Here is a 23,103-nt window from a genome sequence, read left to right on the forward strand (position 1 = left end):
GTTGGTACCATGTTACCTACCTTCATCCTCGTGATTAACAACATTTAGAAAAAGGAGATTATGTTATCCTTTTGTTACACATATATATTGTTCTCATGACTTTTTTGATTTTTAAAATAAAAGCAGATATATATAATAAACATTTTGTGGTGTTCTTTAGTTTTAATAAAAATAAATAATATAAAGAGCCACAATAAAGGTGATTCCTAAATGCAATGAAATAAATGACGATAAACCTAGTTGCCAGTAGATATCTCATTCACATAAAAACATTTGATTTTGTGTTATTTACTTAGATCATATGGTTTAAATCAATAGTTATTTATGTAAGTATTTTGTATAAGTATTTGCATAAAGATTTTGACACAAATATTTAATGGAACAACTACAATTTGGACATAACGTATGTTAGAACAAATGTTACATGGATAAATTGTTAATTGAAAAAAATACTCATTTGAACAAGTACAAATTTTGGATAATAACATATCTTTGAAACTTATTTATTGAAACAAGAATTTTGTGGAACAAAAGGTAGTGATCCTATATTTTCATATAGTCTATGACTGTGGCAACAATTGCTTATACAAAAATATTTAACAATGGTTGGTCAACTTGTATTGGCTGTTGTTGATAAATCTAGGTTTAATAGCCTCAAAAAAATCTAAAAAGTTATTGATAAGACCCGGTTGCCATAACCCGTTAATTATTTGTAGAAGTCAAATTTTATTGCTTAAATGGAGAATATTTTGTTTTAATTCTGTACTGTCTATTTGTTATATATATTATATGGTGAAAGCAATAATTCTTGTTGTTAAACTGATGATAAAAATATAAAATAGTAAAATCTATTATTTTATTTATTAAAAATATGGAAAATATAACAAAAAATGTAAGAAAAATTTTAAATTATGAATTCATAATTTACAACTTGCATAATTTTACTTTTAGTCGAACCTTTTATTTAATCTTAACCTTTATATTGTTATTTAGATGTCTAATGCACACATCGGAAGTAATAAAGTAAACATATCTTCCGATTCATCTAATGATGATGAAAAAGAGCTACCAGCAGCTGAAAAATCATTATTACAAAAAATAGTGCGAACTGGGCTTATAACATCAAAACATGACATTGAAGTGCAAAGGCGTGATCCGAAGTCCCCATTATATTCAGTTAAATCTTTTGAACTTCTTAAGTTGTATGTTTTTATAATTTTTTAGATAATTATTTTTAATATTTATCTTAATTTAAAATTCAGTTATGAGACATACAAGTATTTAAAATTTAAAAAAAAAATTAGTTTTTCAATTTTTAGAAAAAAAAAAATCAACTTACAAAAATTTCTAAAAATAAAAATTAGTAGCAAGTTTTAATCTCAAAAATGTTTATCAATCGCTAACTCATGAAATAATTTTTGGAGGTGATACTACTTCTTTTATTAAAACTAAAATTCTAAAATGGGTTCTTTTTGTATCTATAATAATATAAATTTTAAAATTCTGTAAATTATTTTATTAATAAAATCAGTGTTAATTTAATTGTTAGACATCCAAATCTATTAAAAGGTGTTTATGAAATGGGATACAATGCACCATCTAAAATTCAAGAAACAGCATTACCTTTGTTACTTGCTAACCCGTAAGTATTTTTAGTTTTCTCATAAAGAAAATATTGATTAGAAAATGGATGAACCAATCAAGACATAATTTACATAACATATATACAGGGTTATTATTTTAACGCTAGTTAAAAATTTTAGTGAGAGTTTTAGTAACCATATAATTACTATAACTCCCAATTGTTGGCTAGCGTTAAAAGAATCACTATGTATATACAGTATCTCAGACCTAATTGACAATGTTTATAATTTTTGATATAATAATTTTTTGTTAAATATTTTTTTTTAAATAATTATTGCTCTCTTAGACTACGTTTAAAGCAATATTTTTTAAGACATTGAGGAGTACTTAATATTTAACATTTTTTTTCTAACAAAAAATTTTTTTTGTAGAAAATAGGCTACATGAGACTGTTTTGAGATTTTTTATATTAATTTCATAATTATAAGTTTGGTTGTGTAATCCTTAATTTAATAAAAAATCTATAGAAGTAAGCATTCAGAATAAGAGTAGTATTTAAATTTTTGTTTATCTCAAAAAATATGATATTTGTGGAAAATGTCTAGGAAAGCAATTTTAGATTTAAATATTTTCTTTAAGAAAGTTAAGTCAGATATTTAAATAATAAAACAAAATATTTAAGTTATTTAGTTGATAATTTGTATGCTTTTCACAGAATTTGTAATAAGTGGTATTTTTTGTTTTGTTATTGATTAGGTGACAAATTTTAGTCCATATCAGGCGTGACCCATCAGTTGAGCGTGCTTTAAAAGCTTTGCTCAACACATATTAAATATAAAATAGAATTCAATAAAACTTTCAAATAATAATTTACATTTATAATTTTTTCTGATTGAATATTTTAGCTCAGCCAATTTTGTTTTATTAAATAATTATAAATAACACAACAATTTTTTTATGGTACCAAATGATCTAACAAATAAATTAAAATATCCAACAAATTTTTGATAAGAATTGCAAGATTTTATGTACTGAAATGCAGTTCATTGGATACTTATTAGATTATGATATGGCTCGTTTAAATTTATAGACCTACGCAGGTCAAGCTCAAAATTCATTTTTTTTTTTTAGGTATACTTCAATCCTATTTAATAGGGTTCGTCAATAATATTTTTTTGGATGTTGATATCATACCAAATTTCAGCAATAATTATATCATAAAATATTGAAAAAAACTATATTCAAAAATTAAATTTAATATTTAAATGTTTTCATCTATTTTTTTATTTTCATGAATACTGTTAACATAGCTTGTAATACTGTTATGAAAATTAGAATATGGTATTCCAACCAAATGATAGATCATCTTCTTCATCACTTTTATCAGATAAGAAATTGATTTTTTTTTCTTTGAGCTCAATAATTTCACGTTATTTTTGAAATTGAGTTTCAACCAATTTTTACTGTATATTTACTAATCCTGAAATTTCTATCTCTAAATCTTCTCATACTTTATTTTGTTCATGTTTTGTTAAAAATGGGATTAACATAAATATCATAATATAAAACCTAATCTAAGATTAAAATTTTGTATCAATAAATATAATTTTTCGTTTTATCTCATTTCTATATTTCATAATATATTTTAATACAAAAAATATTAACAAGATTATTACTAACTGTTTTTAGCCTGATATTTATCAAATAATATGTTTTATAACTAAGTGACTAGTTGTATGATAGGCTAGGAACAAAAGAAGGCGAGAAAGTAATCTATAGTATTGCAAAAGTAAGAGAAACAAAGGTCTAAAGATTATCACTATATAAGAAGTATAAACAGTGTTGACAATAGGGTACTCTTGAGTGATGATGATGTGAAAAAAAGGTGGAGAGTATTTTGAAAAATTATTGAATGAGGATTACCCAAAAAAGACATTAGAGGATATCTCGTGGAATGAGGGACTGGTATATTTTATTAGTGAGAAAAAGGTATGGGAGGCTGTGGCATCAATGAAAAAGAATAAAGCAGTAAGACCAGATGAAGTGCCAGTAAAAGTATAGAAAATATTAGGCTGTGTTCGCATAAGGTGGTTGAAAGAACTTTTAAATAAAATTTTATTAGAAGAGAAAATACCACATGAATGGAGGAATAGTATTGTGGTGCCGATATTTAAAGGTAAAGGACACAAACAGAAGTGTGGAAATTTTTGAGGTATAAAGTTTATGAGTCATAGTATGAAAATTTGAAAAAAGGTTATAGATAAGAGAATAAAAAATGAGACATTGGTGTCTAAAAACCAGTTTGGATTTATGCCTGGCAAGTCAACAATGGAGCCAGTATTTTGTGTGAGGCAACTAATAGAAAAGTTTATGGAAAAGAAGAAAAAGCTATGTATGGTATTTATAGTTTTGGAGAAAGCGTATGACAGAGTACTGAGAGAGGTTTTAAAGTGGGCATTAATGAGAAAAGTAGTCTCGAAAAGGTACATTAATATAATAGAAGACATGTATGTTGGCACTTGTACCATGGTAAAAAGCATAGGAAGAGTATAAGTTTTAAGTATTTAGGGTCAGTTATGTAAAAGAGCGGTGTTATTACAAGGATGTAAAACACAGAATTAAGTGTGGGTGGTTGAAGTGGAGAGAAGAGTCTGGCGTCTTATGTGATAGAAAAATTCCAATGAGGCTGAAAGGTAAATTCTACAAGACTGTAATAAGGCCAGCTATGATGTATGGTTCAGAGTGTTGGGCGGTTGATAAAAAGGTAGAGCAGAGAATGAGTGTATTAGAGATGAGAATGCTTTGATGGATGAGTGGAGTTACTAGAAAAGATAGAATAAGGAACGAGCATATAAGAGGGAGTATAAGTGTAGCGTCCATCATAGATAAGATGAGTGAAAATGGACTTAGATGGTTTTGGTCATGTTATGAGGAGAGAAGAATCGGAAGCTATAAGAACATTTATAGAATTGAATGTTGAAGGAAGAAGAGGTAGAAGAAGACCAAAAAAGAGATGGAGAGATGCTATTTAATGCAATTTGAGGACAGCTGATGTGAGCGTAGATGACGTGGGAGATTGTGTCGAGTGGAAATTTAGAATATGGGTGGCCGACCCCAAGTAGTTAGGATTGAGGCGAGGAAGAAGAAGAAGAAGACCTAAGAAATTAAATATTTTTTCGATTATCACGATATTTCAAAACTAATTTTTGATGGTTAATCATTTATAGAAGCAAGTTGGTGTTGCACATTTTTGTATAAATTTCTTTTATTTTAATTTATGTAACAAAATGTTTTAGTTAATAAGATATCTTTCTCCATATTTTAATTCCTAATTTAATAAGGTAACACGTTTTTGTTATAATTAAAAAAAAGGCCTAAAAATTATAATAGATTTTGTGTATTAATTTGCACTTGTAATTTTTTTAAATTAGCATAGGAGTTAACGACCTCGTTTTGCATATATAAATATATTGTAAGATTATAAAAAGCTTAGCCTATAAAAATAGGCTATTATAAACAATTATTATACATTAAATAACAAGAAAATTTATAAAAATTAATCCAAGCAAAAATAAATATTCCTGGTGGTTCTTTATAAAATAGTGTTTAAAAAAGTTAAATTTTGCTTTATAATCTAAAATATTTTTGCGAAACTATTAATTGTTCAAAAATATTATTGTAGGTATATGTATAATATTATATGTCTCTTAAATTTACATAAATTTTTATCATTTTATTAAATTTTCAATAGTCCTCAAAATTTAATTGCTCAATCACAATCAGGAACTGGAAAAACAGCTGCATTTGTACTGGCTATGTTGAGTAGAGTTGATCCTGATATGCAATATCCACAGGTTATATTTATTTTATATTATCTATTTGTATGTGAAAATCTGTATTAAAAAATTGATAAAATTATATTTTTTGCTTAAAAATTAAATATTTATTCATTATTTAGGTTTTATGTTTATCCCCTACTTATGAGTTGGCTATACAAACTGGTGAAGTTGCAGCAAAAATGTCAACTTATTGTCCTAATATTAAACTTCGATATGCAGTCCGGGGAGAAGATGGTAAATATAATTAAAATAGTTTTGTCTTCGATGTGAAACTGGGAACGTTGTAATTTAAAAACAAAAAAGGTATTACTATGATCTGTTTTTTTTGTTTATTACCACTTTTTCTCAGCTCTCACCGAACCAATTTCTTTCAACTATACGTCAAAATATTACAAATTGTCGAAGATATTACACTCAAAAATTGAAAAATTTACCTCGTTTCCCATAAATAGGAGAAAATCCAAAAAAATTAAAAATATAAATTTGCTAATTTTTTTTTTTTTTTTTTTTTTTTTTTTGGGACAGGTAAGCCCCCAAAAGGTGATTCAAAATGACAACTTTTTACAAAAAATGTATTTTTTCAACTTAACTTTTGAAAGTGTTCCAGAAATACTAACACTTTTATATCTTAAATTAAAGCTAATGTAATATACTTTATTATGAAAAAAAAATTTTACCCCACTGTGCTGGGTTGCTTAAAATAATAAGGGGTCGCGGCACAGTGAGGACGGGACATAGTTGGGTCCAGTGATTAAAATCAATATCATAAAAAACGCTTCTATGCAAATTTGTAGATAGTGTTTAATTTTAAGAGATTGATAGATTATTTCAAAAGCAACTATAACTCTTATTCCCTTAATTTTATCTCGATTTATAATTATAATATATGAATACATAATAATTATAGTAATTAAAATTAGTATGAAATGGATTTTCAATAATATTGTAATTGTTACGAAGATATTATAAAAATAAAAGTGAGTTGTATATTCATATATTTTAAACGCGTATAAAAATTTAAAGGGATTGATGCAATACTTTTTAATAAAATAATTTTATTACCTATGAATAAATACACTAGACTCTACAAGGAACTTTCATCAGAAACAAAAATATACTTTTCTAAATCAACTTTTCGCGATATTTTCAAATGTGCAATTAAACTTTTTCTATTACTTCTAACTTTTAATATTATTACTTACTATTAAAAACAAAGGGGTTACATATAAAAAAAATAATTAAGAAAAAAAAAATTTTTTTTTAATTAATACTGATTTTGATTATTAATATGTTAAAAATAAGGAAAATGACATATTTAACCTATTTTTTTAATTGTTTAAAGTTGATTTTTGTGAATGTTTATAGTAAAAAAAATTAATTTATTTTACCACAACTTTTAGCTCAATTGGCAAGTTTGAAATTGACATCAATAAATAGAACATTTTATTAGAATTAAAAAAATTGTATCCTTAAGATTAATATGCAGTTAGGAAGTTTTATAAATACTATTAATAGAAAATTTATCAGAATAGCTCAATATTTATTTGCATTTTTATCGTAATAGATAACTTAAATAGAAGTAATAGTAATCATTTCCTAATAACTTTTGGTGTTTAAAAAGATTCTGCAATTGAAATATTCAGAACTTCATTCATTTTAATGAAATACTTTAACTAAATGAACCAATCAAAACAAAATTGTTAAAAAGATTTACTCAATTGAGCGTATTATAAAATTTGATTATAATTGTAAAAATCCATTGTTAATTCAGGAGAAACTAACAATCATTTTTTTTTAGAAATGATTTATATAGTAACATGTTAGCAAAAAATTTGTAATATTATAGTCTAGTTGTAGCACACACAAATAGAGTAAAAAAATTATTAAATTACAAAGTAAAATGATTTAATTTTGTATTTGAAACCTATCATATCCAATTATCATATCAAACTTGATTCGTTAATAAATATTTTGAAACATTAGAAATGAATGATTTTAATTGTCTGTATGGAGAACATGGGATAAGTAACTGTTTAATTGATAAATTAGAATTTTTTTTTCAATTTTTGAGGGTAATATCTTCAACTAGTTACTAGATACGAATTGTAGTCATTTGACATATTTTTCATCAAAATCGGTCCAGCAAGAGCTGAGATTGAGCACTAAGACACAAAAAAATTGTATCGAAGCTAAAAATTGGTGGATTATTCCAAAAGGAATATGATCTCCTATTTCCTTATCTATATGCTAATTACAAGTTTTATGATTTATAATTGTAATATATGATTAAATATTTATTATAGCAATTAAATATTGTATGAAATTGATATTTAATAATTTAATATTGTAATTTTTATGGAGAAATCATAAAAAATTATGAAGTAGTTCTTACTTTTACAGCAGATATATATAAAAGTTGAAGGTCTTGATACAATACTTAAAAAAAAAAAATTGTTTGTTATTTATTAATAAATTTACTGGACTAAATGAGGGAAATCTCCAAAACAATTACAATTTTAAAAATCACTAATTTTCGACATTTTTTCAATATTTTTTATTTAAACTGCCATAACTTTTTTCAAAATGACCATGTATAATACTATGTTTAAAAACAAAAAAAAATTAAAAACTCTTAAACTTTCTTGGCCTTGGTAACCTACAATAAATATCCAACTTATTTAATACTACAAATGTACCATCCTAAAATAAATAACTTAAGGTTAATTTAATCAAATCATATTACAATATGAAAACTACAAAACATTATACACAGATGCCTCAAAAGTACATATAGGTATATGTTTTGCTGCTATTGAACAAAACATAAACCACATATTTACTTTATCACCCAACTTATCCATTTACACTGTAGACATATGCATTGTATAAAGAAATCAAGATATCTATGAAATCACTTTAAAAAAATTCTATCATAATAAGTGATTCTGTCAGTATCCATTTTCATCTTTATTAATTCCTTTGATAACCAGCGTAAAAAATTTTTCTTGATAACTTCCATAAATAATTTATGGGCTATCATATCAGATTATTATTTCCACAGTAGCAACATTTAAAATCAAATTTAACAATATGTATTTAAATACATTTTTTTTCTTCCCTTAGAGAGAAATAACCTAAACTTTAATTATCTTTAATGTCAATCCATAATTTTAGTTTGATGATTTAAAAAGTTTGTTTTTATAAAAAATTTTATCAGATGATCTGGTCATCTGTTACAGTATCTTAATGCATGCATTACATAGTGTAACCAGAGTGCATATAAATCAGTATAACCTGTACCCACAACTATAAATACTAAATAACTCTAATTATGATTGAAGAAGTATTAATCAAATATCACTAAACTATTTGTAATGAGAATAATGTTTTTAAATTATTTTGTTAAATTTCTATTTTTGATGATTGAAGAAATTTCTAATACGAAAATTTCTTACTTGCAACACAATATAGATTATTTTTATTTATATTATATGAAATTTTAATGAAAAAAAAAAAAAAATTTTTAATTTTTCTATACATAATACAATTTAAATGTATTTTTGTTTTAATGTGGGTCAATTTTAATATTAAATTTACGTAAAGTAAAAACGGGCTGTTATGTTTTAAATAGTCAAAGGATCGAGTTCAGATATTTTTAATTTACTGAATTAAATAGGTAATATTTTTAAATATCTATAAATTGTTAGATAAATTTAACAAAATATAATGATGTTTATTTTTAATTATTATACTTGAAGTACAGATAATTATCTGTTTTAACTTTTCATAAGTTTACTATGTTAATGATTTTTTTAAATTGAAAAGAAAATTGTAAAGATTTACCCAGGCCAAGTTGGAAATATTTGCTGGTATTATATAAATTTAAATAAAAGTTTAAAATTATTAAAAATATGTAAATTTTTCTAATTATTGTAAATTGTTTAAAGCCTTTTTCACCGTGAAGATAAAACATAGTCCGAAATTTTTTTTTCGCATAATAAAGTAGATTACATTAACTTTAATTTAAGATATAAATAAAAGTGTCAGACTTTCCGGAACAGTTTCAAAATTTAAGTTGAAAAAGTAAATTTTTTGTGAAAAAGTTGTCATTTTAAATCCCCCCCTGTGGGCAGGTAAAGGGTCAGATATAAAAAAAATATATACCAAATGATAGGTAAAGACATCATGCATCTATAAAAAAAAATTTATATTGATCCATACATCTTTCAAAAAGTTATAGCATTATAAAGTTAAAAATATAAAAAAGAATTTTTTTACAAAAATCGTATTTTTTTTATAAACTTTGATGTCTGTTTTCACCATGAAGATAAAATAAAGTCCGAAATTTTTTTTTAGCATAATAAAGTATATTACATTAGCTTTAATTTAAGATATATATAAAAGTGTCAGACCTTCCGGAACACTTTCAAAATTTAAGTTGAAAAAGTTCTACTTTTTACATGCATTTTTTAGATTTGAACCCCCCTCGTATATAGGGAAATGGTCCGATTTAAAAAAACAGTATGTCAAATGAAAGATGTATATGAATACTACTCCTCATAAAAAAATTGTACTGATCCATACATTTTTCAAAAAGTTATAGCATAATAAAGTTAAAAATGTAAAATACAAAATCGAAAATTTTCACACAAAAATAGCATTCGGTAGCCATTTTCACCGTGAAGATAAAATAAAGTCCGAAATTTTTTTTTTGCATAATAAAGAACATTGCATTAGCTTCAATTTAAGATATATATAAAAGTGTCAGACTTTCTGGAACATTTTCAAAAGTTAAATTGAAAAAGTTAATTTTTTGTGAAAAAGTTGTCATTTTAAATCCCCTCTTGTGGGCAGGTTAAGGGTTAAATTTATGAAAAAAATATACCAAATGAAAGGTAATGATATTATGCATCTATATAAAAAAGAATTATATTGATATGTTTATTTTTGAAAAAGTTATGGCACTTTTAAGTAAAAAAAATTGAAAAAATTTCGAAAATTAGCGATTTTTAAATTCGTAATTTTTTTGGAGGTTTCCCCCATTTACGGGGAACGAGGGAATTTTTTTCAATTTTTGAGGGTAATGTCTTCGACTAGATACAATTTGTGATCTTTTGACGTATCATTGAAAGAAATCGGTTTGGTGATAGCTGAGAAAAAGTGGTAACAGACACAAAAAAAAAAAAAAACACATCTTAGTAAAACCAATACCTTCTCAGCTTCGCATCGAAGCTAAAATAAGTAGACAATTTATATTCATTTATATTGATTATTATATAGACAAAGAAACATGAATGTTAAACATTATTAGCGGACTATTTATTTCCTATCTGCAGCTATACTTCATCTGTCTAATATATTTGAATATTAAGATAAAATGAGATGGACTATTAAATTTTTACTATAGTCTGAAAAAGTTTTATACTTAATTTGTTTTTGAATATAATGTATTGATCCTTTTATTTATATACTTTGTACAACTATTGATTAAACAATATTTTAAAATATATTGAGGAACTTGAAACATTATTGAGATATACATTTAAGTACTTATATTAAAATTGGTTAATAAAAAAAATAAACATTTTTAAATTAAATTTTTCTTGTGTAAAATTCAATAAAAATTATTTCAATGTGTAACACTTCTCTAATGGTGTAATAATTTCTATTTAAAAATAATATTTATGTATTTTTAACCATATTGTTATAATAATAATGCATTAAAAATTTGTTAAAGAAAATTATTCATTTATTTAGTTGAAAAAGGGTCAAAATTACAAGAACAAATTATTGTTGGAACACCTGGAAAAGTGTTGGATTGGGCTACTAAGTACAGATTTTTTGATCCAAAAAAAATTAAAGTGTTTGTTCTGGATGAAGCTGATATCATGGTGGATACTCAAGGTCATCAGGATCAAAGTTTCCGAATAAGAAAGTAATGAAATTGTACCATTTTTTAGAAAAGTGTTATGTTAATAAAAAATTAATTATTAAATACTATGTGTAGATTGTTACCAGAAACTTGTCAAATGATGTTTTTTTCTGCAACTTATACAGAAGATGTTATGAGATTTGCTAATGCTATTGCACCTATGTCAGTTATTATTAGGCTTAAACGTGAAGAAGAAACTTTAGACAATATACGACAGTATTATGTTAATTGTAACAATAAAGAAGATAAATACAATGCATTGGTAAATATTTATGGTGGAGTTACTATTGGTCAAGCAATGATATTTTGTCAGGTAAATTAAAAATTATATTTATGGATTATAAAATTTTTATTAATAAACAATATAAAAAAATATAGAAAAACTATTCAATTTAGTTAATACCCATATAATATAGTTGAGCCAAGAACAGTAGAAACCTGTAAATGTTTAAATCTAATTGATGAAAATCACTTATTCAGTGGAACCTCGATTAATCGTGTTTGCGATTAACCGTGCTCACTCTTCCGAAAATTTAAAAATAGTTATGCATTATACATACAATAAATAATTATAATAAAATATTTTATATCATACATTATATACGATATCGACAAACATATTAATGACATTTTTGGCGATAACAATATGAAAATAAACAATATTGTAGATTATTATAAATTGTATTTATTGTATCACCTTCAGTTTAATTGTTTGCTATAGCCGTTCCGACGTAATCTAATTATGAAGTGTTAAACGAAAACGTATCGTTCTTTCTCTTGAGCAAAAAAGTGTTGAATATAAACCAAGCTGTAGATCGTGGTAAAAGTGTACAAAAACTTGCGGACGATTTCGGCGTGGGTCAACAGACAGTTCGTGATTTAATCAAATAAAAAAATGAAATTTTCAAGTTCATATCTTGTGCAGAATTATCAGCTACGACAAAAACTATGCTATGCTCTTTTTGAAGTTTCAAAATTTCATTATTATAAAAAGTCTCAATCAACCGTGGTTTTCATTTATCAGTGTGACCCACTCCCCACAATTACCCCGGATTATCGAGGTTCCACTGTATAATATATTTGATGCAACATAAACAAATATTTTAATATTGTAAAAAATAGGGTTGTAATTAAATTAAGTTATTGTCTAAATATGTTACAATATTGAACTAGCATAATGAATAAATATTAGAAGAAAGTATATTTTATTCATTGATTAATTTTATGCTATAATAATTTTGAAGAAAAATTTTTTTTTATCTTCCAGTAAATCACACAAGTTGTAATTTAATGTATGTTAACATTAGCAGTTATAGTTGAATAGTTGGAAAATTAATACTTTGGAACCCCAAGAAATTTTATAATATTACAAATTCAAAATTGTGTATTTAAAAAAATTAAAATAATTTACAAGGGCTGCATTAAATTTATAAGGGCTCTTTATATAATACTATCTTAAATAATATTATGATATTATGTGATTTACATCATAAAAATTATGTTTTTATCTATATATTTTCAGTAAGTTATATAAAACGAAATTTAATCACTATTAAAAATTATAATTTTTAAAATAAGTATTTGAGGATAATGTCTTCAACTAATTATAATTCAGGTTCTTTTAACATATGGATTGAAAAAATTGGCCTATCATTTTGAATTTAATACCTTTTAAGTTCCACATCAAAGCTAAAATAGTATAACCAGCACAAATTACTCGTTAGATTTCTACCAAGGAAGTGTCGTCTAGAGACCCAGCTGTGTTTTAAAGAGACTCCTTATGCTTTTACATATAATAATAAAAAGAGAAAAAGGTTCAATAATGACATTAATGTAATTATTAAAGATATAATTAAAACAATATGAAAACGTACAAAACAGGGATAAAATTTAAGTACAATAAAGTAATAAACAATGGAAAAGTATTTACTTTTAATAGAGTATCTTATTTGTTACAAACACATTCACTATTTTACATGGTATTATATTATTAACATCCATGTATATATTTTTGTAATGTTTTATTTTAATAAGAGAATAGAAAATTATTGGATTAGTGAAAATTTACTTTTTGTGTAATAACAGTTATGGTGGTCCACATTTGAAATTCAAAGTTAATTTTTATTATTATGTATATGTATATATTTTTTTCTTAATTTATCTGAATACGCACAAGATTAAACCAAAATTACAATAATAAAAAAATTAACTATTTAATTTTGATACATGAAGTGACTGAGTTCTTATCTGCAGAATTGGGTTTCATGACATCCTTTTTATTATTATTTTTCTTTAGCAATTTCCTCTCCTTGTGTGATTTCCATTTCAGTCAGCTTAGTCAAGTTTCTTTTCATTTGGCTTTTTTCTTTGACAAAAAGATTATAAACACTCCATTTGATTGAGCCAAATCAAATGATTAAACTTTTTTCCATCTTGTATAGGTTTTTATACTTTTAATTAGTGGTTAATTAGTTAATTTATCAATAGAACTATAAACATTGAAAAGAGAAGGGAAAAAAAACAATGATTGTAAGAAATTATTTATAATTTAAAGACGTCTTCTTTGATAAATTTTATAAATTGAGAAAGGCATAATAAAAAGTTAATCTGTATAGTTATATAAAAATTTGATTAATAGACTGTATTACAAAACCAAGCAAGGAAACGGGGAAAAAAGTGATTTTTCAAATTTTTTATATTATAGTAGAAAATGTATGCATTTATTTACGTAGATAACATTTTCATTTAATTAAAAATTTTCTAAGTATAGTTAAAATTATACTTCATAATTGATAATTTTAACCACATTCTTCAGACACAAAGTAAATTTATACTATAATAGAATTTAAGTGTCATGTAAAAAATTCAGTCAGATACTTGGGTTTTTGTGATAAGATTGTAATATACCAGGTAGATTGAATAACCATGCCTCACGTATAAACATTATAATTTTTTCTTTTCAGAAATTAATAGTAAAAAATATTAAGTCATATACCCTTTTACTTTTTTTTAAATAATAATAACTAAAATTTTTTAAATGGAAAAATATATGTTTAACTAGCTTAAAAATAAGAAAATGACTTGTCAATGTTGAGAGTAAATAACTTCCAAAATAAGAATTCAACATTTATTACCAGCTAGTCAATTTCTTAAATACTTAAGTTGTTACTATATAAAAGGGGAGAAAGGAAAGATAGGACCAATTTTTTCTAGAAAAATTGTGGGACTCAGGATACTATTAATTTTTAAAAAGAAAAAATATATTTTTTAAACTTTTAAATATATTGTTTGAGGCATAATTGATATTGTTCAGTATCTTAAACAGTGTGATTCGTGAAACATAAACCACTTGATTTCTCATCAAATAATATATATATATTTTATTTCATTACTATTGCTTTATACGGTTATTATTATTATTTTTTTTTTAATGAAAACATTAATTTGATAAATTAACAGGAATATATATATATTTTTAATTTATGCCATTTGGTTTTTTTTATAAAATTGTTTATTTGACATCATCAATGATTCACGAATCATTCTGTAAATCATTTACTTTTTTATTTTAATATATTCAATATCTTTAAAAATATATCTATATGTAGAAGATAGCCAAAATATACAGTTTGATATATAATAATCTCATATAATTTTTACTTTTTATTTTTAAGAATAATTAATTTAAGTAACTTAATATTATATTTCAAAAAATTTAAAAAAAAACATATTAAATAATTTCAATTTTGAATAAACTATCTTTAAAATTTAAACAAAGTAAAGTTTGCATTTTGTCTAGCAAAATAGTTTCTAATGATCTACATTTTTTTAAGTCGTTATATGAATTTTCTTCAAGATTATTATCTCTTAAATTAAGTATTTTAAGATTTGGCAAGTCTGGAAATCCTTTTAAATTAGTTAAATTGCAATTCATCAGTGATAACTCTGTGCATGATAAAAGATATTTTAGACATTGTAAATTGCTGTTGGATAAATTATTGTTGCTCAAATCAATTGTTTTACTACAAACAAACATATTAAGGTGATAAAAAGCTGTTAAATTATTATTACTTAAGTTGACATGATCAGTATTTGTATTGTTAGTTATCCAGTATTCTATACGATATCGACATTCTAAACTACAGTAGTAATTTTTCCTTAGTTTATCAATTTTTTTTAATAAATTTAAGTTGATTAAACATTTTTCAAAATAGTTTTGTGGTTTCAATGTATATAATAGTAATACATATGTAAGAAGAGCATATTTACTTTCTGGTTCCAATTTCAATAATTGATGTAAGCTTTCCATTTGTACATGTAAAACATTTTTTAGTTTTTCATTAATAAATAATGTAAAAATATCTTGGTGGCTTACCGTACCATTGGATGATTTATCTATAACTTGATAATTGTTATCAATTATTTTTATACTATGGTTATCAATTTTACTTGAATTTATAAACCATACATTTTTATTTGAATCGAAAGGTTTCCATGTATTGTTATCTATATCTTTAACTTTAAAATGGTTTGGCAAACTTCTATTAAGTATTAAATATACTTGATTGTTTAAATGATGTATTTTATATATAAATTTTGATGGTTCTAACTTACCAATTAACCATCGCTGATAGATCCATGCACTCTGGTCAGATGGATCAGTAAATGCTGCATTTTCTACTAATTTTAACTCTGAAATTTGTAATAATTCTTTATCTTGATCAGTAGTATTTAATAACTTGGATCTATAATGCCATGCAGAATAGTTGGAAAAATTAGAATCAATCATTTCCATTGTAAATTTTAATTCGTTTTCTATTGATACTTGGCATTTAGTTGCAACTATCTGTCTATAATCCCAACAATGAAAATTTCTCTCATCCATTTTTAGATATTTTGTACATAATATTAACTCATTATGCCAATTTGGATTAGAATATATATATTCTAGAATCCAGTATCTATGAAACCACACAGAATAAGATTTAGGATTAATAAGTAAACATTTTTCTGTTAGATATAGTTCTTCATTTAAAAGTTCCTTAGAAGGTTCCAAGTTAGTGAAGATTTCTTTTCTAAAATTCCATAATGTAACAATGTCGGGATTTGAACGTAATAGACTTTCAGATGATTTTAATGATTTATCATTATACTCCTTTGAAAAGCGAAGCTCAAATACTTCTTTCATACCATTTTGATATAGTTTTAATTTTTTTTCCTTTTCTCGATCTTCTTGTAATTTTTGAGCTGCTGTCATTTGTGTTTTTATTCGATTATGCATAATTATGATCAAGAAAAGTTAATTATTACGCAATTTTTTTTGTTAATTTTTTCTGTTGTACACTTTTAATTTAAATAACGAAATAAAATATTATTTTTTAAAGATAAGTTTGAAGACAAATTAGGAGAAAAGTATTTTTATGAAAATTATTTTTCTTATCAACTGCCACACAATACCTTTAGTTTATTGATAGTCATACCATCTTGATAACCAGTCTGGGCTATTTGTAATAACGTATACAAATATTTTTACAAATGTTTCTGACATAAAATCAGTGTAATTGGATCAAAATACAAATACTGAAATAATAACCGCAGTCTTTATCAATTAAGTTCAAGATTACTGAATGAAAATAAGTACTTTTATTGATGATGTCCAGTTAGCTTATATTTATGGCTTAATACATAAATAATGCTATCTAGTGTTCATATTCATTAACTAAAAATTTTGGATTTTTCTAATTTAAAACTTTATAGCATAAATTATCTTAAAAATGTATTCTTATATATTTTTTGAAACTTAGATAATTATATATATTTATTATTATAAAATAATAATTTGGAATTAAATTTGAATTATCTCACTCTATATACTATTTTACTAAGCCTCTTTAAATATGAGCCACCTGATAAAAATACTAAATTACTAATTATTATATTAATTTATTGATATAAAGATCATGCCATGCCTCTTATCATGCTAAATAACTGTAAATTAGTTCTCAGATAAAGTACCCTATTTCTTCCTATAAGTAATTCAACTGAACTAAATGCATTAAATAAAAGTGTTAATGGTCCAATAATGTTAAATATGAGTCATGTGACTTCTTTAATACTTCTTTAAATGAATCCATTACTTTTTGAATATTTTGGACCTGATGTTATGTGTTGAAATCTATAATTCTTAGCAAATACAGGAAACAAATGTGAACATTTATTTAATACATGAAATTAGGTATCATAATATACTTCTTACAGTTTCTAGACATCCATTTTCTGCTTAAATAGACCTAGTATATTCTATAATATAAGATATAGAAGGAAACCCAACCTATAAGTGATAAATCAATGATAATCAATAATAATACTACAAATGTTTTTCTGTAATGATACTTTTGTATTCATATTTCATAAAATTTAGATTTAATATCTTTTTTTTCGTTATTAAAAAAATATCGAATAACAATATTGAAACAAAAAAATACTTCAATCGAAAGAAAGTATCAATACTTTACTTACAGCAACATTCATATCAGTATGTCAAAATATCTCAAATTATACATAATTAAATACTTGACCCTCAAAAGTTAAAAAATTATCCTAAATATTTTTTATCAAAGAAAATAGCACAAAAAATTACAGTAATTAATATTAGTTGATTTAGACCTTTATTTTATTTTTTACCTTTTCTTTTTAAATCATTTAATAAAAACAAATATTTTATGACTTATACATTAGATATTTATCTTTTTATTGATAAACTTTTTCTTTATATACTTTGATTTTAAACATGATAACATCAGCATGAAGTATACATTGTTACATATTATCATTAATAATAGTCGATGTAATTTAATGTAATTTTTGATCATCAAAAACGTAAGAATTGAAAGGTTCTAAGACTTTTCTTAAAATCAATTATGAGAAACAAAAAAGTAAATATTAACATTAAGTTTTTTACCCTAGAAAAAAATAAGTAGTATGGGTCAGGCATGTTTTTTAATTTTAATTAATACAATTGATTAAAATTATTCATTTTAATGTGTCTTCACTATTTAAATATTTATTAATTTAGACTAAAAAGATGGCTATGTGGTTGGTTAATCAAATGAGTGAACAAGGGCATGCTGTGGCATTACTATCTGGCGAATTGACTGTACAACAAAGAATAGATGTATTAGATCGTTTCCGTGAAGGCAAAGAAAAAGTTCTTATTACAACTAATGTTTTATCAAGAGGTATTTTCAATTAAAATCCTTTAGTTATTATTTATACCATTATACATATTATTTCATGTATATATTTTTTTAGGTATTGACATCGAACAAGTGACAATTGTAATTAACTTTGATTTGCCTATAACTGTTAATCGAGAGCCTGATTATGATACCTATTTACATCGAATTGGGCGAACAGGACGTTTTGGAAAAAAAGGAATTGCTATTAATCTTGTTAGTGGTGATGGAGATCATAATATACTAAAGCAAATAGAAAATCATTTTTGTATAAAAATTAATAATTTGAATACGGATAATGCTGATGATATGGAAAAACTCGGGGCTGAAGATTAATTTTGATTTTTAATTCTCATTTGTATTAATATAATTGTGTAATTATTGACTTAAAATAAAACTAATTCAATTTATTTAAATTTAAATATTTTAAAAGTTTTAAACATTTTTAAATAAATTTCTACTCTAAAATATCAAATGTTTCTATATTAAAATTTAGCATACTAGAATGTCTATTTAATTTTATGAATATTTTCCAAAAGTAATAATGCTAATTTTAACAATTAATTAGGAGAAAAAAATCAAATTATAAATTTCAGTGTTTTCTTACACAGATTGACATTTTTGATGGGCATAAAACAAACTTAATCAAATTGATTGGGAATTTCTCAACCTATGACAAATCATCCTTCTCATTAAAAATGAAAAAAAATCTCAAACATTTATTTTTCACACTTATAAATTTAATTATTCAACATAATAAGTTTCATATTATTTCCTGGCTTATGTATTTTGGCAAAACATATAGTTTAGGTATTTGAGGATTTAAATTTTAATAAAAACCTGAATTTTTTTCTATTTATTAATTTTGAACTATTAATAACATTTGTGTTGAATATAAATGTCCCAATTTAAAATTTAGCTAGATACTTAGTAAGTATATTTTTATCTATTAAAAAATTCGATAGCTCTTCAGTTAAAAATAATATTGACTTGGTTCAAAAATTATCTGGTCATACTATTCAAAATAATGACAATATAATTTCTTTTGACGTAATAGGCTTATTTTCGAGTATTCCGATAAGTATAATAATTGATTTTCTTAAAGACTATCTAAAGGAACAAAACCATAAAACAAGATAAAATAAATGAGTTTATTAATTTAGCAAAGTCATTATGAGTCAAAATGTTTTCAGTTTCAAAATAAATTTTATGAGTAAACTGAGGGCACAGCATTGAAAAATCCGCTATCGCCATTTTTAGCAGAACTTTTCATAAGTAGGTTCAAAATAAATTTAAAAAAGTGAAAAAAATGTCGAAATTTATCGATTTTAAAAATCGTAATTTTTGGAGAGTTGCCATCATTTACGGGGAACGAGGGAAAAATTTTGAATTTTTGAGTTTAATGACTTCAACTAGATACGATTTGTGATTTTTTGACGTATCATTGAGAAAAATCAGTCCAGTGAGACCTGATAAAAAGAAGCGACAGAGACACACACAAAAAAAAAACGGTAGCACAATGGGGTCGAGGCACAGTGTAGACGAGGCATAGATGGGACAAGTATAGATGATATCTGACAGTGATTAAAATCACTATCATAAGAAACGCTTCGATGCAAATCTGTAGATAGTGTTTCATTTAGAGTAATTGGTGGATTATTCCAAAAGCAACATCAACTCTTATTTCTATAATTATATCCTGATTAGCAGTTCTTTGATTTTAAAATATAATATATGAATAAATACTAATTATAGTTTTTAAATTCAGTATGAAATTGTGAGGCCAGCTATGATGTATGGTTCATAGTGTTGGGCGGTTGATAAGAAAGTAGAGCAGAGAATAAGTGTAGCAGAGATGAGAATGCTTAGTTGGATGAGTGGAGTGACTAGAGAAGATAGGATAAGGAACGAGCATATAAGAGGAAGTATAGGTGTTGCGGCAATCGTGGATAAGATGACAGAAAATAGACTTAGATTGTTTAGTCATGTTATGAGGAGAGAAGAATCGGAAGCTGTAAGAACAGTTATAGAAATGAATGTTGAAGGAAGAAGAGATAGAGGAAGACCAAAAAAGAGATGGAGGGATGCTATTGAATGCGATTTGAGGACAGCTGATGTGAGCGTAGAAGATGTGGGAGATCGTGNGCGCGTAGAAGATGTGGGATATCGTGTCAAGTGGAAGCTTAGGATAAGAGTGGCCGACCCCAAGTAGTTGGGATTAAGGCAAAGAAAAAGAAAAAGATTACCAGAAATTCCGGTGGCAATTGACATAATATGATTGTTATTTCGGAATGTACAATTNATTATGATTGTTGTTTGGGAATGTACAATTTAGCGTTTAGTTGGGTTTAAACAATACAGCGTCAAATCAATTACCTACTCTATCGCTTGTATATTAATATACACTACACTTTAATGATACAATAAATAAATAAACTCACACATACACACATATACATTTATAACATTGTGTCTAAAGTAAGTATAACATGATAAAAAATAACCGTAAAATGAAAAAAATTGGAAAATAAATTTTAGTACTCATATTAAATGTAAGGTAACTCGAAAAATATTTGTTAAAATTAAAAATATAAGATACCTAATTTGTTTAAAATTGTCTTAGAACAACTTTTGTAGGAAACTTTTTTTGTAAGTTAAATATTTTTTGAGAAAATTAAAAAAGCTGATATTTTTGAACTTTTGAGAGGCTGTAAATAAAAAAGCTCAAGGCCAATCGATGAGGACTTTTAGTCATTATACATATCTTAATTTAACTTTAAAAAAAAAAAAAATTTGGTTGGGAATTTTTTCCGCCATTTTTCCTTTGTTGACTGGCCTAACATTATTCTAATAGTAAATTTTTGTCCTAATTGCCAAATTCAATAATTCNAACATTATTCTAATAGTAAATTTTTGTCCTAATTGCCAAATTCAATAATTCATAGACCTATTTTCGCTTATAAATAATTATATGAATGTAATATTGATTTTATGAAATAAATAGCTATATATTGATAATCAAAATTGTTATTCAAATGAACAATATAGTAGGATATTTGAAATAATCTAACTGTATTAACACATAAATTAATACGCAATTAAAAACCATTATTATAAGAATCCATTATTATGGTGTTCTGAAAGAAAAAAATATATACCCACGATTATACGAAATTGTAAAAAAGAGACTCTGCATAGTAGCAACTGATAGAAGAAGTAGGTTAGAAACAAAAAAAATTTCTCAGATTTTGTTTTTAAATTATAATATGTAAAGAGCTGTATAACAAAATTTTAAATGTAATTCTTAAAAAAGAACAGTATTGATGTTATTTAAAATTATATAAGAATTTAATCTTTGGAGTTAAATTAACAATTTATAAATTAAATAAGCAGTCAAAAGTGAACTCAAATCAAGTTAAAAGGTAAGTAATACAAGGTTATGGAAAAACTAAGATTTTCGTGTGGTTTTGAGAATTGAGTAGCAGATAATAAATTAGAATAAAAATTGAGTGAAGGTGAGGATACTTAAATTAATTGACAAGAGGTGATATATAAGGAATGAATACTATATATTTAGAATATATAAGAGATATTATTTCTGAGGATCAAAAAAAAGATAATATGATAAAGAATAGACTAAGATGGTTTGGAATAAAATAGTTTTATATACATATAAATATAATTTCAGGATATTGAGATGAATGGGTGATTAATACAAGAGTGGCTATCTCAAAATAGTCAGAAAATAGTTTTAAAATATTTAGTATTTTTTACAACTTAAATTAATATTGAAATAGAATTGGACCAAATGCATCAATATTACAACTCGAAGTAATCAATATCAAACAATGTACATTAACTAGTCACAGTAAGTATTTAACAAAAAGTATCAAACAGAGAGTGACATTTGCTTATAAAAACTAAACACCAAAATTAAAAAAAACCCAGCACAGTGGGGTCGCGGCATAGTGGGGATGTTGCATAGTTGGGTCCAGTATAGATTTAATCTGACAGTGATTAAAATCACTATCATAAGAAACGCTTCGATGCAAATCAGTAGATAGTGTTTAATTCTAAGAAATTGGTGGATAATTACAAAAGCTACATTATCTGCTAGTTTCTTATTAATACCCTGATTAAGATAAAGTATGTCGAATGAAAAAGGGATTATTAAAAAATATTATTTCTCATAAAAAAATTGTGTTGATTCGTACACTTTTCAATGAGTTATAGCATTATAAAGTTAAAAATGTAACCAACCCAACCCAACATCAACTCCTATTTCCTTAATTATATCCAGATTAGTAATTATTTTAATTATATATTATATAATTTTTATAATTAATTATTTTCAAATTATTATTGATTTTTAATATGTTAAAAGTAATCATTTTGAACCTACTTCTTTTTGTTCTTTAAAGTGAAAGTTTTAATAAAAAAAAAATGAATTTATTACCATAACTTTTAACTCAACTTGCAAGTTTGAAATAAATATTATTAAATAGAAAAAAAT

The 23,103-nt window shown here is 24.5% G+C and overlaps 2 protein-coding genes across 2 annotated transcripts; one reads left to right on the forward strand and one right to left on the reverse strand.

Moving 5' to 3' along the window:
* Positions 1-690: 690 nt before the first annotated feature.
* LOC126908090 (ATP-dependent RNA helicase DDX19A-like) lies at positions 691-19,006 on the forward strand. Its single transcript, XM_050689968.1, has 9 exons — positions 691-892; positions 994-1,202; positions 1,550-1,642; positions 5,336-5,438; positions 5,543-5,657; positions 11,181-11,358; positions 11,431-11,668; positions 18,431-18,593; positions 18,667-19,006. The coding sequence occupies exons 1-9, from the start codon at positions 872-874 to the stop codon at positions 18,924-18,926; spliced, it is 1,380 nt and encodes a 459-aa protein (XP_050545925.1). The 5' UTR covers positions 691-871; the 3' UTR covers positions 18,927-19,006.
* Positions 13,171-16,980, reverse strand: LOC126908089 (geranylgeranyl transferase type-2 subunit alpha). The gene has a single exon (XM_050689967.1). The coding sequence runs from the start codon at positions 16,634-16,636 to the stop codon at positions 15,086-15,088; it is 1,551 nt and encodes a 516-aa protein (XP_050545924.1). The 5' UTR covers positions 16,637-16,980; the 3' UTR covers positions 13,171-15,085.
* Positions 19,007-23,103: the final 4,097 nt, after the last annotated feature.

The sequence above is a fragment of the Daktulosphaira vitifoliae genome, unplaced genomic scaffold (genome assembly GCF_025091365.1).
Source record: "Daktulosphaira vitifoliae isolate Bord-2020 unplaced genomic scaffold, ASM2509136v1 Scaffold_5, whole genome shotgun sequence".
NCBI classification, from domain to species: domain Eukaryota; kingdom Metazoa; phylum Arthropoda; class Insecta; order Hemiptera; family Phylloxeridae; genus Daktulosphaira; species Daktulosphaira vitifoliae.